The sequence below is a fragment of the Suncus etruscus genome, chromosome 2 (genome assembly GCF_024139225.1).
Source record: "Suncus etruscus isolate mSunEtr1 chromosome 2, mSunEtr1.pri.cur, whole genome shotgun sequence".
Lineage (NCBI taxonomy): Eukaryota > Metazoa > Chordata > Mammalia > Eulipotyphla > Soricidae > Suncus > Suncus etruscus.
In genome coordinates, this window is record NC_064849.1 from 6,500,101 (window position 1) to 6,512,650 (window position 12,550).

Below are 12,550 nucleotides of genomic sequence, written 5' to 3' on the forward strand. Positions count from 1 at the left end.
TACCTCCATGCTATCTCTCCGCCTCAATTTTTTTTTTAAATGAGTTGGAATGGAGAAGAGGAGAGGGCGGTTTGGTAGACACCCAAATTACTCCTAGAGGACTCAGTGAGACCATATGTGGTGCTGGGAATTGAACCTGGTTGGTTTTTTGCAAGGCTATTGCTCTAGCCCATTCTAAATAAGTTTCAGGGGGACAGAGCGGATAACACTGTGGTAGTGTTTGCCTTCCAAGCAGCCAACTGGGGATAGACCCAGGTTTGATTTCTGGCATTCTATATGGTCCACTGAGCCTGCCAGGAGTGATTTCTGAGCAGGAGTAACCCCTGAGCACTCTCAGCTGACTCCAAAACAAACAAAAAATAAATAAGTTTTAGTAAAAACTATCCTCCTGGTACAGTGGGGAGGGCATTTGCCTTGCACGTGGCTGACCTGGTTCAATAAAAGCGGAGGCAGATAGGGAAGGCAAGCCCACCCCCACCATGGTACTGAGTCCTTGCATGAAATAGAGAGCCAAGAGTCATACTGCGAAGGGGTGTCCCATGAACTAGCCTGATGCTACTGAAACATTACTGCCAGGACCCCCCCTGGGCACACAGCAGCTAAGGCCTTATGAGATCGGGGCCTCTGCAGGCTCAGAGAAGGCTTGAGCCCTCGCTGGAGTCACAGCAAGAACGAAGGGCAGGCAAGGAAGCTCAGAGGCCATTAAGTACCCCCAACACTTTCCCTGCAGCCACCTAGGCCATGGACTCTTCCCTAGGGAAAGAACCCACCGCACCAGTGGGGGAAACCCTAAAGAGCCAACTTGGGGCAGAGGAGATGCACACACATGCCCCCCTGGACTTATGTGCAGCTATTGCACACGTGTGTTGCCAGCCCCCCACTGCCACATGGCACCTACATTCCCCCTGCTGATACTTGTGGTCTGTTCCACCAGCTGGGGGTGAGGGACTCTACTGAGGTTCTCTCTGTTCTCCCCACAGGCTCTCTCTCTCTCTCTTTCTCTCTCTCTCTCTCTCTCTCTCTCTCTCTCTCTCTCTCTCTCTCTCTCTCTCTCTCTCTCTCTCTCTCTCCCTCCCCCCTCCCCGTCCTCAGAATTCTCAGAATTTCTAAATAAAACCACATTCATTTCATTGCTCATCTGCTCCTGAAATTCTTTTCTGCAAGAAAAGGACGAATCTTCTGGTAAGGCCTGGCTAGGCCCGTCTTTGCTCTCTCCCACACATAGCAGGCGAGACCCAGTTCTGATCTCAGGATGGCAGCGGTGGGTTGGAAGAAAGCAGCACATTCAGTTCTCGGGCTCCTCTCTCCCCTCACTTCAGATTGGTTCTGGGGACCCCACCAGCATCAAATCCCTGGCACCATATGTGATCTCCCACCCAGCCAGGAGTAAACCCTGAGTACCACCGGGTGCGGCCCAACCCTCCTCCCCAAAAGAAATCCAAAATGACTTTGCTACAAACAACAACCAAATGAGCAAAACTGAGGAAAAGGAAAGAGCAGCCCCAGGGGTTCAGCAGTGCAGTGGGGTCCCAGAGGGCCCTGATCAGAAGCCCCTTAATGGCAGAGTCTTCTGGAAGGAGTAGCCCAGCCCTGGCCTTTGCTGGGAGGACATTCGTCACCGACCATGGGTGTCACCTGGGTGCAGCGCGATGTCATAAGCCATCGTGTGTGGGGGCGGAGGGCCTGGCCCGGAGCAGGAGGGTAAGGGGCCGCCCCTAGGTGTCTGACTGACCCCCCCTGGAAGGTCTCACTCTAATGCACCCTGCTCCAGACACTATGCCAATAAGGGGTCCCTGGATATCTGTCCCATTGTGTGGGCCCCAAAGAGGAGATTAACCCTGGTGAGCAGCTGGCAGCCCATGGCACTGTTCCCAGTCCCAGCCCAGGTGCCCAGCGCAGACTTGGCCACCTCCTTGTTTTGCTCCTTCCTTTGCCAAGAAACCAGACCCTCTGTGACTCAATTCTGACTCAGCTCCTGGGGCGCTGCCGCCCACACCGGACACGGGAACAGGGAGGGGCCTGACCACCTCTCTGCAGGGGCCCAGAAGAGGATGGTGCGACCCCTCTCAGGACTAGCTGCTGGCGGCTGGGTGCCCGGCTCTCCCGTGACTCCTTTTGTGGGGTGGCAAAGGAAAGGCCAGGATGCCCAAGCCTGGTGCACACTCACAGGCTCCCTGCCTTCTTCCTACCTCCCTGTCCCCCACTTTCAGCCCAACTGGACCCTTACTCCACTGCTCCCCACTCGGGAATAGATTGGACATTTGGAAGTAACTGGATGTAGAGGATCGAGAGCAGATCTCACAAAGCCACAAAGCCCCCACGATCCTGTGCTGACACCGAGCGCCCCCATGTGGTAGGAGACTTTTAGGACAGGCCAGAGGCCCTAGAACTCTGTCCTTGCATGGTGAGACCACACCGAGCCTGGCCTGGGGAAGAAGCAGAAGTGACCCTGGCAATGGTGGTCGGGCTGCTGCGGCCACTGCTGCTTCTGCTACTCAAGTCCTAATGCCACTGCAGGCCCAGACACACTAGGATCCTGAGGCAGGGCTGACTGCAGGGCAGAGAGGGCCAGTGGGCAGGACTGGAATAGAGTTGAATTTGGGAAGGAGAGGAAGGAAGTGATGGAGACCGGACCCTAAAAGCACCTCCTCCGTCCTCTTCCTCCCTTCCCTCTCTCTGAATCCTGTTTTAAAGCAAGAAATACTGAACCGGAAGGGCAGTCAGGGCTCAGTCCCCAAGGCCAACCAGGCACTTTTCTGTCTCATTTCTTATCCCTCTGCACCGCCCTCCATGCTGGCTTACAACCCACAAGGGGTGTGTAAGGGGCACTCATCTAGAGTTAGCCGAGTGTCTCAATGGCACCCTGCCTGAAGTTGCAGCCTCCCTGCCTCACTGCATAGTCCATGCTGAGCACCCTCTCCCTTTCTGTGTGGCCCAAGGGTTCTTCAGCCATCGTACCTAATTCTCCTTAACCTAGGGGCTCTGCTCACCTGCCCTCACACCTGGGTACTGGCACACTCCCCCACCAGTCCAGGAAAAACCCCACCAGTCTAAAATGTCTCTCCAACACCCAGTACCCCCAGTTTCCTCAATCTTGGCCAGGGCAGTTCCCCCAGGGTATGAGGAATCAGGAAGCCTCTGACCCCGCCCCTCAGTTGTTCCTGCCCCCCCCCCCTTACCGGTTAACTTGAAAAATAGGGCAACACCTTTGGAAAGATGTAAACGACATATGTAAATGAGACTTCCATTCCATGCAAATATGGGGTTCCAGGACATCCACCTCAGTGCCCTGGGGGCAGGCACTGGGGAGGAGGAGACCAACACTGGAGCCCAGGTCGCAACCTAGGACGCTGCCCCCAGTCCAGGCTTAGGTGCCCAGCGCTGACATGGCCGCCTCCTTGTTTTGCTCTTCCTTCGCCAAGAAGCCAGACCCTCTGTGACTCAGTTCTGACTCAGTTCCTGGGCTGCTGCAGCCCACACTCAACACGGGTTCAGAGAGGCCTCCCTGCAGGTCCCAGAAGAGGCTGGTGTACCCCCTCTCAGGGCAGAGCTAGTCCGGTCTAAGGGGCTCCCTGCTTCTTTCCTAAATGCCTACTCTCCACATTCAGCCCTGCTGGACTCTTACTCCACTGCCCCCCACTTCTGAAAAGGTAGGGCTTTGGGAAGAGGAGGATCAAGAGCACATCTCGGGTTACCAGGCCGGGGATCACGAAGTTTTGATGATCCTTCGCTGGCTCGTGGGCGCCCCCTGGCAATAAGAGTCCTAAAAATAACAGGGCAGACAGGGTGGATCCCAAAGAAAGACAATACCTGACTCTCCGGGTGAGTGATGCTGAGATCCACACTGTACCTCAGTACCAGAAAGGTGCTACGCCAGGGGGATGTGGGCTGAGCCTGGTTCCAATGCCCAGACACGTTAGCCTGTCTGTGCTCAGAATTCAGGACAGGATGCAAAGCAGAGGTGGCCTGTGCCCAGTCCCTGGCAAGACATTTAGGGGACCCCACTCTGCCTGGCACCTGGGCATCACAGTTTATTCTCCATCCTTGATGAGATAACCCACGTGCCTGCACACTGCCAATCTACCCCCCCCCCAGAACTGGTTTGACCCAACAGAGGCACCCAGAGCTTGGTGTTTCAGTGGCTCAATTGAGGTCACTACAGGGGTCAAAGCCTGAAAATAGGGGCTTTGGGGGAGTGCAGTGAATCTCAGAGTGCATTTATTCTGCTGCAGTCATTTCTATTGGGGGGGGGGGGTTTGGACCACACCTGTAGGCGTTCAGGAGTTAATCCTGGTTCTGCATTCAGAACTTGCTCCTGGCAGACTCCGAAGACCATATGACTATGGGATGCCGGGAATTGAACCCAGGTTCCTCCTGGGTCAGCCGCATGCAAGGCAAATGCCCTACTGCTGCTGTGCTATTTGTCCAGGCCCCACAGCCATTTCTTTACCAGGTCCACCTAGGAACTCCAGCCCCAGTCCAGCAGCCTCATAACTGTAGGCTGCTTCCCTATGGTGCTGGTGTCTGCTCCAGCCTCTGGCTGAGGTGAAGAGCAATGACTATGAGAGACCAGCCGCCACCACCCTTCCCCTCCCAACCCTGGCAACTCTGCCTAGCCCAGGGCTTGACCACACCAGACCTGAGCAAACAACAGAGGCTCCTGGTGCCCAGCACCTGCGTCCAGATCAGGCCCAGAGATGAGAGACTGGATCCTCAGGGAGACTCCTGGCCTGACCGCAAACTGACAACCCCAATCCCTGCTCCCCAGCACAGCCCTCACCCAGCTGGGCCAGGATCCAGCCTCTGGTTCTCTGCACCTTGGCCTAGGCCACATTTCCTCTGAGAAACCCAAATGCCCCCTTCCTGCCACTCTGAAAGCATCTTTGTTTGAGGCAGGGCTGGCAAGCCACAGGCCTGCCCTGGCCTCCTTAATCACCCCCTGGCCAGGCCACACCCTCTGGCCCTTTAAGCCCCCAGAACCTCCTCCAATCCCATTTGTCAGTGAAGGTCCCCAGAAGAGAGGGTGAGAGGTGGCCAGGGTCCTGGGCAACTGAGGGGCCTAGCCAGAGGAGGGAGGTGTAGGAGGTAGTCCTTGGGGCCTGGAGCAGGAATTCTGGAGACAGGACAGAGGAACAGGTCTCTGACCCACCTTCCCTGCCCCGAAGCCAGCATGAGAGAGACCCTCCTCTGGACGCTGCTCCTCCTGCTGCCGGGTGAGTGGGCACAGGGCTGACGGGCACCGAGCAAGGCACAATCTTGTTGCCGTCTATCCTGGAGTCCCTGGAGCACTTCAGGGCACCAAGGGTTCATGCTGGCACAGACCAGGCTGCTCGAACCTGTGTGCTCCCACCTACGTGACGGGAATGATGTCAAAGTGCCCCCTTGCTGCTCTGGGGCGAGTTGGCTTGGCAATACATGGTGAAGAGGCCTGGCACCAGTCCACGCCCCGAGTATTGCCACCTTCCGCCCCCTCGTCCTGTTATTTGACACCAAATCCTAATCCAGCCCTTGCCCAACTTCCTGCTCCAGGTGCTGCTACGACTCTGGGGGCTGTAGGTAAGGAGCCTCCGTGAGGGCCCACCTCAGCTGAGCCTCCCAGAGCCCTATCCGCAGGCTGCCCTGGCGCCCCCTTTGTCCTCTCATAGCCTGCGGGCAGCCTCGAATGTCCAGTCGGATCATAGGGGGCCGGGATGCCCGGGATGGCGAGTGGCCGTGGCAGGCAAGCATCCAGCATCATGGGGTACATGTGTGTGGAGGTTCACTCATCGCCCCACAGTGGGTCCTCACAGCTGCCCACTGCTTCCCAAGGTCAGCGCAATTGCCTGGCTCCAGCAAGAGGTTCCCTGTGCCCCCAGGCCCGCCTCTGGGGAGGGGAGCATCCGGTGGTGGAAGGGCCATGCACTCTTGCCACGCAGGTGGGCAATGCCGTCTGAGTACCATGTGCGTCTCGGAGGGCTGCACCTGGGCCCGTGGGTGCCGAGCGCCATCTTAGCTCCTGTGCGCCGGATACTGCTGCCCCCCAACTTTTCCGAGGATGAGGGTCGTGGGGACCTGGCCCTGCTGCAGCTGCGCCGCCCAGTGGTCCTCAGTACTCGCGTGCAGCCCGTCTGCCTGCCACAGCGCGGGGCCCGCCTGCCCTCCGGCACCCCGTGCTGGGTCACTGGCTGGGGCAGCCTGCACCCTGGAGGTGAGGTGGCCGGGAGGCCATGGGGTACTGGGGGCAGGCCAGGAATCACTTCCACCACCAGTTGTTCATGAGGACCAGCTCCCCACTGGCCCCCACCCTCCGTGGGCCCTTCTCCCCCAGTACCCTTTCCAGAATGGCGGCCTCTGCAGGAAGCGAAGGTGCCACTGCTGGACGCGCGCAGTTGTGACCGCCTCTACCACTTGGGCACAAATGTGCCCAAGGCTGAGCGCATAGTGCTGGCTGAGAACCTGTGTGCTGGTTACATGGACGGCCACAAGGATGCCTGTCAGGTGCCTGGGCTGCCCAGCACCTTGCTTCCCTAGGGCCCCGGGAGATGCCTTTTCAGGCTCTACATCTTGTCTCCCACCCAGAGGAACCACCTGGGCGGCTGGAACCTGGGGTGCCCTCAGAACAATAGACTCAAGCCTGTCTTTCTCCTGCAGGGTGACTCTGGGGGACCCCTGACCTGCATGAAGTCTGGGCGCTGGGTGCTGGTGGGAGTGGTGAGCTGGGGCAAGGGCTGTGGCGTGCCCAACCGCCCCGGAGTCTATACCAATGTAGCCACCTACAGCCCCTGGATTCAGGCTCACATTGGGCTCTGATGCAGGGACACAGGCCAAATGAGGGCCTGGTGTCCCTACTCAGCCCATCTGGGAACCCCTATAGCCCTAAATCCTGCCTTTTCTGAGTAAATCAGTATCTCTCCCCCACCCACCCTCTACCTGGTCTTAAGGGCTCACTGAACCTGAGCTGTGAGCTCCCTTCTTGGGGTCTCCTTCCCCCCTTCCCAGTGCAGATGAGCACTTCTCAGCTGCAGCCAGAATACCCAGAATGAAGCAGCATGGAGGAGCCATGAGCCTTGTGAGAGAGAGATTGCTCCCATCTTCCCGAAGCTCATTCACCTTGTCAAGGTGGAGCGGGAGACCAGGACGTCCAGAAGCCTCCAGGATCTGAGGAAAGCCCCTGCTGCCAGCCGCAAGGAATTTCCCCAGCTTTCCAACCACCCCGAGCATGGATGCAAAATGTCTCCAACCTGCAGATATGCCTCCCATGCCCAGGCTGACTGGCAACTGGGGAGACCACTCAGACTACTGTGAAGTGGATAACACGTGTTTTGTTTCAAGTTGCCATATTTGTCATTTGTTAAATAACAGAACACATACACATTTCTTTTCTTGTTTTGAGACATACCCAATAATGCTCAGGACCTGCTCCTGGCATCCCGACACACATACTTGTTTGTACCTAGGGATTGGCACTGGCTCTTTGCAGCTCCCTGTGCCAGAACCTGGGATTTTATACCCTCTGTGCCAACTTCTGCCCCAGGCCAAGGCCGGCAGGTGCAATTCCTGAGTGTTGGTGTAGTCTCTCCCTAGAGGACTATCGTAGTTACCCCAGCTGGATGGGGCAGTCAAGTCAGTGCCAGAAACTGCTTAGAAACTCAGACGCTGCTCCTGAGGAAGCTGTTCTTGCTTCCCAAGCACAGAGTAACCTGCCTGAAGACCCACAGCAGGTAGGAGCTAGCACAGCTAAGTGCGGACTCCAATCCCACACTGAGACCCATCATTTCCCCCCAGGGAGAGGAGAGCAGCTGCAAATAAAAGCACCATGCAAGCGAGAGGTGCCGAATTATCAGGCCTCACAATTTCACCGGGCAGTTGCCCAGGAACATCCAGTCATCGGGCAGGGAGAGTGGGGTCCAAATGTCTCTCACGAGCCAGGGGTCCCCATTCCTAGGATCTGTACCCCTGGGACTAGGGGGGGGGGATAATAAGCCTGACCATAAAGCACTGCAAGAGGCGATAGACAGCTAGATAGTGAACGTGTTTAGAGGCTTCGGGAGACACCCTGAAACAACTCAGGGGCCATAAGGCCCACTCTCCCCGACACACAATTACGAAGACTGGGCCTGTGTGTGAGCCCAACCCTGGTCTGTGTCGTAGCTGGCAAGGGGAGACGCCCAGATCCAGGGGCAACACAAAGGGCTGCAGAGTCAGGCTCGGGTCGGGGTGGAAAGAGGGGGCGAAGAAGCGTAGGAAACGGTGGCGAAGGAGCGCCCCGCAAGATTCGGATCAAGCAGCTTGTAGGGGATCCGAACTGTCAAGGCAGCCGCGCTGAGCAAGCCGGGCCTCGGGCCACCCGCGAGCGGAACTGCGAGGCTCGAGGGGCCGAAGCGCCGCCGGAAAGGGATCCGCGGGCACCGGAAGTGGGCCATGGCGGCCGGAAGGCCGAGCTCGAGACCTCCTCAAGATGGCCCCCAAAAGGCTCCAGCTCGGGTGGGCACCCGGTGGGCGCCGGCGCGGTCGGTTTCCCCTAGAGCGCCGTGGACCCCCTCTGAGGGATGTGGAGTCAACGCTCCGCCGGCTGGCTGGCTGGCTGGCTGGCTCCCAGGAGAGGCATCCCTCCGCGGGGAGACGGGGCTCGCGCTCCGAGCGCCCCGAGGCCCAGGCCCGGCCGCACGTGCGACTAGGCCACGCCCAACTAGGCCACGCCTAGCTAAACCACGCCCACTGTGGCCGTAGTCACGCCCCCTCCCGGCGCCGACGTCCTTGTCCCCGCCCTCCTCCTCCCTCCCTCCTTTCCTTTCTCGCCGCGCTCCCGCCCCTGCGGCCTCCTCTCCTCCTCCTCCTCCTCCTCCCGCTGGCCAAGATGGCGGCGGCGAGGAGCCGGCTGCGCGCGCGGGGCGGGCTGGGCGGGCGCGGGGCATGCTGGGCGCGGCGCGCGCGGGCCGCCGGGAACGGGGCGGAGCGCGTCCGCGCCGGCGCGTCGAGGGGGGCACAGGCAGCCGCCGCGATGGTGAGCGGGCGCGGGGGAGGGGCGCGGGCCGGGCGGGCGGGCGGGCGGGCCGGGGGGCCTCGGCGGGTCGGGGTCGGGGCCGGGGGGCGCCCCGCTCACGCCGCCGCCGCCGCCCCGCAGGACGTGTTCCTCATGATCCGGCGCCACAAGACCACCATCTTCACGGACGCCAAGGAGTCGAGCACCGTGTTCGAGCTCAAGCGCATCGTCGAGGGCATCCTCAAGCGGCCGCCCGACGAGCAGCGGCTCTACAAGGTGCGGTTCGGGGGGCCCGGTGGGCGGAGGGCGGGCGGCCCCCAACGGCCTCCAGGGAAACAGTGGCGCGGGCCCGGCCTCCCCCGGCCTGGAGCGGGGCTCCCCGTGGGGAAGCGGAGGCCCGATCGCGCGCCCCGCGCCCCGATCCCCCCCGCCCCCCGCGCTGGCGTTTGACATCTAGCTGCTCCGCGGGGAGGGCAGGAAGGGGAGGGAAACTGAGGCCCGGCGCTGGGGCCCGCGCGGGGAGTGGCCAGCGCTTACAAAGGAACGTTCCGGAACGCACGTTGGGGTGGGGGAGCCCGGCTGCGGTGGGCTCGCCGGTTGAGGTTTTTAGGGGAGCCCCTCCCTTCCTCCTGCCCTCCCTGGGCCGCAGTCATTTCCACTACCCAGCGCACCGAGGCGCCGCTGCCTTTGTGTCTGTCTGTCTGTCTTCCTGCCTGCACGACCCTTGGGCCCCCCCCAGGTCAGCGAGTGCCTTGGCATCACCCCGCGCCCAAAGCTGGGCACCACTCCAGGTCTCCCCACTCACTTCACCACGCAGGAAACCTCCTTGCACTCAAAGGGTCTCCCCCCCCCCCCCCTGCATTGGGCCACATGTGGGAACAGGGGGGGTTTGGACCCACAGCCACACTGGCTGGGTCACCGGCCTGTGGGAGTGGGGGGATAGGTTCCCGATCAGCCGTTCCAGGGAGCCTCGGGTGTAGTAAGTAGCCCTTGCCACGTCTCTTTAAGTCTCTGCGGACTCTCACCCCCGCGGGGTTCTGAGCTATTGGGGGACCTGTCCTGTCGCATATGCCCGCCTCTCTCCTCAGGACGACCAGCTCCTGGACGATGGCAAGACGCTGGGCGAGTGTGGCTTCACTAGTCAGACGGCGCGGCCACAGGCCCCAGCCACGGTGGGACTGGCCTTCCGGGCAGGTGAGGGCCAGCAGGCAGGCGGGAAACTTGCCACGTTAGAGGGGCAGGGGTCTCTGGTGCTATGGTTGGCGAGAGTCAGCTCAGCTGAGAGAGAACGCCATCAGCTGTGTTTGTTGATGGAGTCTCACCAGGAACCCCTGACATCGCTCGCTTAAGGAACTCCACTTGCACAGAAATGTAGCCGATGACATTGTTTGGTAGATTGAAGCCTCCTCACCAAATCAGTTTACATAGAGGGATGGGATGGGCTACCCCTGGCTATGCTTTGGGAACTATATGTAGCGCCCATGATGGAACTGGGGTCAGTTGTGTGCAGAGCAAACACCTTACCCTCTGAGAACTGTTCAGTGCTTATATCCTTGCCCTGTCCCCAAACTGCACTCCATAGCCTTGGAGTGAGCACTACATCCATTTGGAAGGCTGGGCAGAGGCTTCCTGGCAGCCATGTGAGCAGCCAGGGCTTAGAGGCAGGCTGCCAGGGTCAGAGCTGACTTATTTTGCTGACTATTTTGCATCACTTTACCGGACCATCCACCCCAACTCACCCCCTAATGTCTGGCAGGACAGATCCTGGCAACCTCATTTTCAGGTCAGGATAACTTGAGTCTGGGGATTTCTCTTGCTAGGGCTGCCAGACTCAATTGCTACTGCTTGAAACTTAACTCTCACCCACCAGGCTCCACTCCCACAGATGGAAAAAACCTGAGGTGGGCAGCTTCATTCCCCCTAAGAAAGGGGAAAGATTTCATGGGCCAAAGCCATAGTACAGTGAAGAGGGCAGCTTACCTTGCTTACTAACCCAAGTTCCATCCCCAGCATTCTATATTTTCCCTGGGAACTGCTGGGAGTGATTCCTGGCCAGGATTAATCCCTGAGCATCATCAGGTGTGGCGCCAAAAATGACGGGGAGATTTCAGCTTAATTCTTTGTCCCTTGTAGGGTTTTTGGCAGCTTTGGGAAGGAATGAGTAGGTGTACTTGGCTACCAGCTCTGGCAGTTGTCAGGAACAGGTAGTGAGCACTGAAGCTAGAGTCCTTTCAGTTTCTCAGGAAAATGGCGAGGTCTCTGCAGGCCCGTGCCAGGCAAGAGTACCTCCCAGAAATGTCACCCTAGCCAAATCAGTAGTGTTCGAGCTGAGGCGGCACAGATCCCAAGTCACCTGTGAGGTTGAGGCAAGCATGGGGCTGGGCTATATTCTGGACCCATCCCCTGGAGGCATTAGTGTGCCAAGGCCATAACACAGGCAACTTTCCCTTTTGTACCTGTGTCCTAGACCCAGCTATCAGGGTTTGTTGCTTGCCTGAGGTTTGGCAGGTGAGCTGGGCACTGAGCTAGCACTCTTCATTTTGAAGGAGTGTGGCTGAGGTGGCCTGGAGCATGGCACGACTTGGGCAGCACCTCTTGCACTACCAGAACAGATGAATCTGCCAACAGCAGTGCTGCCAATTGCTGCTGCCTGTGACTCTCCCCAGTGGCTTAGCTGGGTGGGGTCCTCTTAAGAGAAAGTTGAAGTGACTACCTTTGCTGCGGTGATAGTGGAAGGTTTGGTCAAGCCCGTTCAGCTACCCTGAGTGCTGTTCAGTTGCTGGTGTCTGGATGGAGACCAGAAGTCATGGATTCTGAGTCAGTGAGTGATGTGTGCTATAGATCAATAGGCAGGGTCCAAAACCAGATAAAAAGACATTTTGGGTGTTAAAAGGCACTAGGTGACAGCCCACAGAAAGGTACCAAGCTGGCAGTGGAGTTTGGGTGCCTGTGTAAGAGGTCAACACTGCAGCAGGTCCAGGTACTGGCCCATGGCACAAGGAGTATCTGGGTAAATTGTGACACATATTTACAGTGGTCTTTGCCTCTCACCAGATGAAGCCTTCGAGGCCCTGCGCATAGAGCCCTTCTCCAGCCCACCTGAGCTGCCAGACGTGATGAAGCCCCAAGACTCAGGAAGCAGCGCCAATGAACAAGCTGTGCAGTGAGGGCCTGCTCCCTCCCCAGTGCCCTGTCCCCTAATAAAAGATTTGGGTGTCTGCCAGGTTGCTGCCTCTTTCTCCAACTCCCCAGTTCCAGGCATCACTCTCATTGGGATTATCCTTCCCTTCCCACCCCAAACTTCCTCACACCAGGCTTTTTGCTGAACTACAGGCACTCTGGGCCCAACCCCACACATAACCTAGGTTGGGGAGGTGCCCAGAAAAGGGCCTATACAGCCTCTTCCCCTGAAGCTGGGGACCCCTGCCCCCCTTGCCTCTACTGTGTTGGCTACAGGAGCTAAGGTGAGCTGGAGTGTGAGTGTTAATGTGAATGGGTGCTATAGTGTGACCAGAGCCTAGAGCCGTGTTAACAGGGCAGCCTCTCCCACCCTCACCACCACCCTAATAAACAGTCTATAGACACTAT

At 58.7% G+C, this 12,550-nt stretch overlaps 2 protein-coding genes across 2 annotated transcripts; both read left to right on the forward strand.

Moving 5' to 3' along the window:
- Window positions 1–5,363: 5,363 nt before the first annotated feature.
- PRSS33 (serine protease 33) lies at window positions 5,364–6,898 on the forward strand. Its single transcript, XM_049768868.1, has 5 exons — window positions 5,364–5,556; window positions 5,646–5,808; window positions 5,916–6,187; window positions 6,308–6,477; window positions 6,631–6,898. The coding sequence occupies exons 1-5, from the start codon at window positions 5,364–5,366 to the stop codon at window positions 6,787–6,789; spliced, it is 957 nt and encodes a 318-aa protein (XP_049624825.1). The 3' UTR covers window positions 6,790–6,898.
- Window positions 6,899–8,910: 2,012 nt separating this feature from the next.
- ELOB (elongin B) lies at window positions 8,911–12,549 on the forward strand. Its single transcript, XM_049768539.1, has 4 exons — window positions 8,911–8,983; window positions 9,104–9,238; window positions 10,051–10,156; window positions 12,017–12,549. The coding sequence occupies exons 1-4, from the start codon at window positions 8,981–8,983 to the stop codon at window positions 12,127–12,129; spliced, it is 357 nt and encodes a 118-aa protein (XP_049624496.1). The 5' UTR covers window positions 8,911–8,980; the 3' UTR covers window positions 12,130–12,549.
- Window position 12,550: the final 1 nt, after the last annotated feature.

Bases quoted from the DNA above. Each gene is read 5' to 3' on its own strand.
- ELOB (XM_049768539.1), top strand. The intron at 9,239-10,050 runs GTGCGGTTCGGG...CTCTCTCCTCAG, and splicing joins ACGAGCAGCGGCTCTACAAG to GACGACCAGCTCCTGGACGA. The intron at 10,157-12,016 runs GTGAGGGCCAGC...GCCTCTCACCAG, and splicing joins GGGACTGGCCTTCCGGGCAG to ATGAAGCCTTCGAGGCCCTG.
- PRSS33 (XM_049768868.1), top strand. From the start codon at position 5,364: ATGATGTCAAAGTGCCCCCTTGCTGCTCTGGGGCGAGTTGGCTTGGCA. The intron at 5,557-5,645 runs GTAAGGAGCCTC...GTCCTCTCATAG, and splicing joins TACGACTCTGGGGGCTGTAG to CCTGCGGGCAGCCTCGAATG. The intron at 6,188-6,307 runs GTGAGGTGGCCG...CTTCTCCCCCAG, and splicing joins GGGCAGCCTGCACCCTGGAG to TACCCTTTCCAGAATGGCGG.